Source organism: Rhyacophila brunnea, unplaced genomic scaffold, assembly GCF_057557595.1.
Source record: "Rhyacophila brunnea isolate RB1 unplaced genomic scaffold, BYU_Rbru_1.0 scaffold_3, whole genome shotgun sequence".
NCBI lineage: Eukaryota > Metazoa > Arthropoda > Insecta > Trichoptera > Rhyacophilidae > Rhyacophila > Rhyacophila brunnea.
The window spans coordinates 19,219,705-19,227,137 of NW_028232965.1; the positions used below are offsets into that span (position 1 = coordinate 19,219,705).

Consider the following 7,433-nt stretch of genomic DNA (forward strand, 5'->3'; position numbering starts at 1 on the left):
GCTAATACCAATTATAATATAGGTATATAAGCATCTGGAACGATGCTACAATCATGCGATATATGAGCTCTTCTATAATGTATGAGTTTGGTTGATGTGACCAAGTTCCATCCCAAGCTGTAACACCATAAAATAAGCAGTTGATGAGATTTTTATGATGGTAAATTGACTTCGTCTTTAACCGATCACATCAATTTAGTATAGTACCTACGTTGTGATTTAGACAATATTTAAAAACTTCCTTTTCGTAATTTTAATCGTAGGTTCAACTATAATTTTCGATTATAATTTAATGGTATGTAAATAAAATGTGAATTGATATGCGATTTAGGCTTGTATGAACTTGACACCACTCAGGCGGATTACTAAGACTTCATTTCTTTTCGCTAAAAGATTAACATTCTCGTAAGCTTTTGTGCAGCGGCTTTAAAATTAATTGATACTCTTTTACCAAATAAATAAACAAGGAAGATGTTATTTTAAATTACTAAAAACTGAGCCAATAAGGTAAAAAAAATAAAAATATATATTTAAAACAGTAAATCATAAAGATTAAAAGTATTTTTTGTTTTCCGGCCTTCATTTTGTTGGTTACAAAATATATTATGTGCATTATATTATAGTGCCTTGTTGCGGTATAACAAAATATTTATTTTAATTAAAATCGATTGTGTTTTAAATGAGATCATTTTACGAATAAAAAAATTATTTTCTCTCGGGTTTAGAAGGTACCTTGATAATTATAATATTAAATCAATCAATCAACCAAAACATTACACTACTATGAAAATATTTCGTCGTAGGTAGGTTATGGTATGCTTAACTAATATTAATAAAATATAATTAATATAATTATATTATTAATAATAATAATTAATTTGTTAATTAATAATATATTATAGTTTTTATGCAATCACATTTAAATAAACATGTCCTTTGTAAATTCCATTTGCAATATCACTAAATGGGTAGGTATTTACAAGTTAAAATTGTATAGGTATAGGGCACAATTTATGTTCATTATAAATATAAACAAATTACATACTAATTTCTTTAAATACCTTTAAATGTGACAATATATTGACAATGTAGTCGTACCTAGTAACTACGAGTACTTTAACATACTTTTTTCTTTGTAGCATTAAGAAACTTCCCCTTTTAACCTACGTACAATAAAAAGGGGATAACAATTTGTTGGATAGTAATCTGAAGCCATATGCCTACCTGTCTTCCTCTCTTGTGTTAGGGAGACAGGCGAAAACGACGGTCAATTTTCCAAGGTGTTCATTACACCTGTGAGGGGCAACACTAAACTAATTAAACGCCTCGTAAAAACCAAACCGTCTAAACTTACCGTAGGTCATGCGATATGGTTAAGTTGCCACCAACGGCCTAATATTAATACATATTTAATTTACATTATTAATTAAGAATCCAGTTTTTATTCAATTGTCATTGTATATTAATACAGTTGATAAAATCAATAGTATTTAACTAAATACCTATATATTTCTTTTAATGTCCAATAGTTTCATTCATATAATTAATGTGACATAGGTTTCTTCAAACGATATATATAAATGAATTACATATTTATATAATGCTTAACGTATTCGAGCTGTGGTGCTGGTGATGACTACTGAGGGTGTCCTGGACGGAATATAGAACCAATGCCTCGATACTACACAAATAGTACATCATTAAGACTATGTCCTCTGTGCGTCTGTCTCGTTTTTATGATGCCGTGGACTATTAGCTATGGCCCAGACGATCTCGAAAGTTAATTGTTTTAAGCAATGACCCTGGGAAATGGAGCAAAGGGCTAACAAAGTTAGAAAAGAAGGTCCAGAATTTCTCAGTAATTAATTATATAGGAGTCATCACGATGAAGAAGAAAAATATAAAATCAGAAGATTCCGAATGCTTTTTAGACATTCAAGAAATGTGAGCTTACTTTTAAATTATCGATATACTGTATTTTTGAAAGAGATAATAATAGATATCTCGTCAACCAATTTTACTTTTGATGTAAAATTGCAGCACCTTTTTTGAATTGTAAAGAGTAATCATATACAGTGACACAAATGTATCTGTAGAATTGATGGAGGAGCCACAGTCAAAAACTACTCAATCAGACAGTGAAATGATGTATTCAATATGGCATCATTGTAATTCCATTTTTGTCTACTTTACAGAAACAGTTGTGGGACTTTACGTCTCTCATTTTGGTTACTCTTCGGTAGATACTCCAATTTTTTTAGGCATCATCTTAAGCCTTTGCTATCCGGAATTCCACTCTGCCATATATACCTTTGATTCAATCTTGAATCTACTTTAATTCAAAACCACCTAATTCAAACCTTATGACAAGATAGAATTGGGTAACAATATTTCAAATACAAAAGGTACTTAACGATGTGCCCACCAATTTTTCACAGCGTGGCGTATTACATTCTTAAGGCTATACTTCAGCTGAGGCATGGTCTAAAAAGATCGTAACTACGCGACGCGCAGATTGTGCAGACGACGCGTGCAGAACAAAACATAATTTGTCATAAAAATTCAACATGCGTCCATTTAATGTTATGTTTATTGTTATATTAGTAATAATAATATATTGATTGACATGTTTTCTTTTTCGAGTAAATGCGTAACGTTTTAATCACAAAACAAATTGACGTGCTTTCAGTTCGACTATCGCTCTCCGATTGGCAACAACTCCGAAATTTCGAACCACCTATTGTTGAAAATTATTTGCCGTTTCACTGAAGTCTGCTCTTAAGGCAGCGTAATTGTATGTATTTCAGTTAGTTGGTGGCATGGTTGGTTACAATATTATCCAATACATACTTTCTTCTCACCAGAGTTTGCTTAATTTGATATAACAGTAAATAATACGAAAGCATCTATTATGAGTTTAGATCTAGACTCGCTCTTGTAATACCATACTGTTAATTACTATTTAACTGATCGATCAGTCAAGTCAACTTCGTAACCACCAAATCCACAAGCTTTAATTTATTATATTATAATTTATTGAGGTTTTAATATAATTGCATAGACATGTAGAATAAATAAATAAATAGAGTCCATAGTCAAGCACTGAAATTTAACGAGCTATTTAATTATATAGAAACGGCCAGGGCTGGATTTATCTAGTACTTACGACTATGAGTCTATTAGATATATTATATTATTATGATACTTATATTAAACACCATTTTTTTTTAATACAATTTTTTCTTAATTCATCAACTTTCAAATCCAAATTCATTCTTAAGAAAATATTATTCGGTATATCGGTGTCTGATTGCAAAGTAGATTATATTTTTATCATCCGCATTTTTTATATTGTTCAACCAAACTCGTTCGTCGCGGACGTCACGGCTGCCGTGTCCCCGTTAAACGGCTATTAGTTGCAATTAGCATGTTATTTAAATGTGGTAATTAAAAATTAATTAAAAAGTATGTAGTTTAAACAGTTTTTTTTTTTAAATAATTACAATAACTTCTAAATCATTTTATTTTTTTAATCGCTCTTCGAATTATTTTTGCAAAAAAAAAAATATTATATTTGCAGTCCTTAAATGTTCTTGACGGTTTTTGGCGATGATCTTAAAATGATGGGATTTAGAGGTAACCATCTTTGAAACTAATAACATTACATATTAATAAGAACTATTAAATCTTGAATTAATAGATTCTGTCATTGAGTAGCTAAAACCATCTAATTTGGCACATTCGAAATAGGGGAAACTGGGAATTCTTCAAACATGGAGAAACATTAGGCAGGATTAAATATTCCGCCATCATACCTGTTATCAACTGTTTAAATCTAAGGGCGGCAGGTTATATGAAAGTATTATGAAGCAGGCAAGTATGGTGAAAAAGTATGTTGAGGCAGGCTGGTAATCAATTTGCGGCAAAATTTCCACGTTAACATTATATGATATGGGTACGTTATAATGACCAAAGTGAATCCTCCGTGGTGCCCTGGTTTTTTTTTTATCGCGTCGCTATTTCGATTGTCGGCTATTTTGCCTGCTTCATTCAGTTGTATGAGAAAGCCGATTACTTGCCCCTCTTTTTATTTAATACCTCTATGGTTTAAATAATCTAATACAAGTCACTCTTAATTATTATGGGATCATGTATAGACAAGTTGTACTAGTCACAGTAGAATAATAGGACTGTATATTATGAGGAAAGCGTTTACCAAATAAAATCATTATCCGTACAATTACTATGTTTTTATCATTATTATAACTTAAAAAACAAAAAACCTTCGCATTGTACTACAAACCCTTTTCGTTGTATTATATATATTTTATAGGTACCTACTGCAGTATTTTCAACTGAAAAGGCACTGAAAATATGAAGTAACACGGTTATCCTAAGCAAATAAAGAATCATATAGTACCAACCTCTGCCACTCCTGCCAACGAAGCGCAAATCATTGAATTTGGCGACCTGGTTCTTCATGACGGCCGTACAGTTCCTCAGTTCAGCGCAGTAGTTCTCGTCGTTTCCCGCGCGAACGGTCACTACGGTTCCGTCGCCGACGTCGCCCAGCGCAACCACCTTGAACGCCACCGGAAGCGTCTTATTCGATCGCCAGTGGGGCGGAAGTACCGTGCACACCTAGCGGGCATACAATTGATACGATTTTATATCATATATGAAAATGGACAAAAATATATATTGTTTTAATACTAGCATATTAGTACTACTACTATATTATAGAGAGGTGTAGATATATTGTTATTGTATACGGGTAAAACTACACAACTTCGTATTGGAATTATAATTCACTTTATCCATCGTATATTCAATTTTAATATCTACCCCAAAATATGGAAAATCTTATTTTCAATATTATTAAATGTCACATCGACTTAGTCGCATATTAACTTATCGTTTGTCATACGTATTTTTGAACACGTAAGAAACATGGCTAATAAATTATATAAGTGAAACTTGCATACACCCGGTCAACTTGGTTTACCAATTAAACGATCTGCACCACATTAATCACGATGAGATATATTAACAACTATAATAGGCCCGAGGTGTTATCACAAATTTTTATTAGTCACCATATTTTATGGTTTCGAAACAAATTATTTATTAGGCATCAGGATCTCTTCCAATTCGAGTTGTAATATACTAGCACTTACTAAAAATTTTAATTAAAACAAATATACTAGACAATATTTTTTTTTATTCTGAGAACCATATCTCAGGACTGTTTGTAGTGGATATGGAGCAATATAATTTTAATATGACGATTAATCGATTGTCGAAAATGAACTTTATAGACCACTTGATAGAATTTTATTTGCTCTACCTTTGGGCGTAGGTAGATAAGTTATAAATAAATTTAGTTTTGTTAATATGTCTGCAACATCTAACAAAAATACTTACTTAGGTAACCTTAATTTAGTATAAATAAAATTAGAAATATCATAGCATACTACGTGTAGGTTTTAAAAATATATAAATTATGTAGATACCAATGTATATGTTTCTTTAATTTTCCTTTTTTTTACAAATCTTGTCCTAATATTAAACAAATATTAATAAATTCGGTTTGATGGAATTACGAATTAAAACCACATTAATAATTAAGGTTAAAGAGAATCAAAGTTATACACATCACTGCTATTCAGATCATTTATTAATTTCATCAAAGATTTAATTACAATTTAATATTTTTTTAATTAATGATAATCATAATCGAGCTATTAATAAATTAGTAGGTATTGATTTTTAGAATTAAAATTATTATATCGATAATTTTTCACGGCTAAATATTTTGATACTCCACCTGCCGTCGGAAGTAAAAATATTTTTTAACATGATTCCTATATTTAAAAAACATAAATTCCGTCTTCATAATTACCAAAACTTATAATCGTCAACAACAAAATATGTGTAATTATTAAACTTGGAATACCTTAGTAGCAAACATATTAAAAAAATATAAATATATATATTTGTACCTAATGGGATGCTAAATTTCTTTTTTATGAATTCCAAACAAAGTCATGAAAATATTTAAAAGTCTACATCAGGTTTTTAATTAGTGGGCTTGTCATCGATTGTCAGGAATATCATGGGTCATTATATTCACCGATTTCAGGTTTAATACTAAGTGCTCGGCCGTAGTCATTTGGCGGGCGCGGCGCGGCAGCGTCTTGCGAAACTCAAACGTATAACCGTGTGTATTATGCCCCAAAAAAGACACTGTCTACGAATATTTTACACACGGTTATACGTTTGAGTTTTGCAAGACGCCGCCGCGCCGCCCCTGCGCGATCACTACGTTCTTGCACTAAACCGGCAACACACTAAGAGCTTATTAACCACACAATGAAGAATAATTTATTGTCTATGATACCACGATAAAATATACGCGATAATTCATTAATCTCTGTTTGACAAGATTTACTTACGTACGGGGAGGAATTAGTATAATATTGCGCTTGTAGATGTAGATTATTATACCGTGTCCACACTGGCAACCTCATTAAATTTCGATTAAAATAATTTTTGGTCAAACAAATTTTGATAATTAGAGGTTGCCAGCAACTTCTTGCCAGTGTGGACACGGCATAAGGGAGTGAACATAACTATAGATAGAAACCATGCAGGGACCGAAAGAAGTTCAAATAGATACCTTCCAACTTTGAATGATTTAATAATCAAACTCACCACGTGTGGACACCCTGTCCGGACTAGTTCACCGGGGTGCTCCGCCATGAGTCCGTCCAAGGTGCGTTCGGCGAGCAGCTCAGCGGACAGGACCCCGGGCCCGGGACCACTTTCGGCCCCCGGCCCGCTTGTTGAGCTCACCTCACTCGCCAAGTGCATACTAAGCCTATCCAATATCACTTTGATTTCACAAAATACTTATAGCCACATGTTTTTCATTCCACTTTGAGGTTAAATTATTTTTGTCAATTTTATGCAATAAATACACCATTCTTAAACCAATATTGCAGTTTTTAATTATTTTTAATTATTATGTCAGCCATATTCTTAACTACATAAATATTTTTTAGTTTTATATTGTCTTTGTCTATTTAAATAGTCTAAAGTAAATGTTCCTTTATTAATATGAGCAATACTATGCACATATTCATCGTTATTTTAAAGATTATCGGGAACTTCTTTTTCAATTATATTAGCATCATAATAACTGAAGATTGAAGAAATTTTAGATTTGAGGTTGTATAATATACACATATATATATGTAAGTAAATCTAACCACTTAAATAAACATAACATAAAGGAAAATATCTGGTTACATTATTTATGGTAAAATAAATATTTTTTCAATTTACATTTCTGTTTTTTTAAACACATATTTTCTCTGTGTTTACTAACAATTCTTAGTCAACCCAATGGTTAAGCTTAAATTACCTAACCA

General features: G+C 31.5%; 1 protein-coding gene across 1 annotated transcript in view; it reads right to left on the reverse strand.

Moving 5' to 3' along the window:
* The window catches only part of RunxB (RUNX family transcription factor Runt related B), a 55,338-nt gene extending 48,465 nt beyond the window's left edge, over nt 1-6,873 (reverse strand). The window contains exons 1-2 of the mRNA XM_085952601.1: nt 6,715-6,873; nt 4,425-4,641 (exon numbers count right to left, since the gene is read on the reverse strand). Coding sequence (XP_085808727.1) covers nt 4,425-4,641; nt 6,715-6,873 — 376 coding nt within the window. The remainder of the gene's footprint in view (nt 1-4,424; nt 4,642-6,714) is intronic.
* Nucleotides 6,874-7,433: the final 560 nt, after the last annotated feature.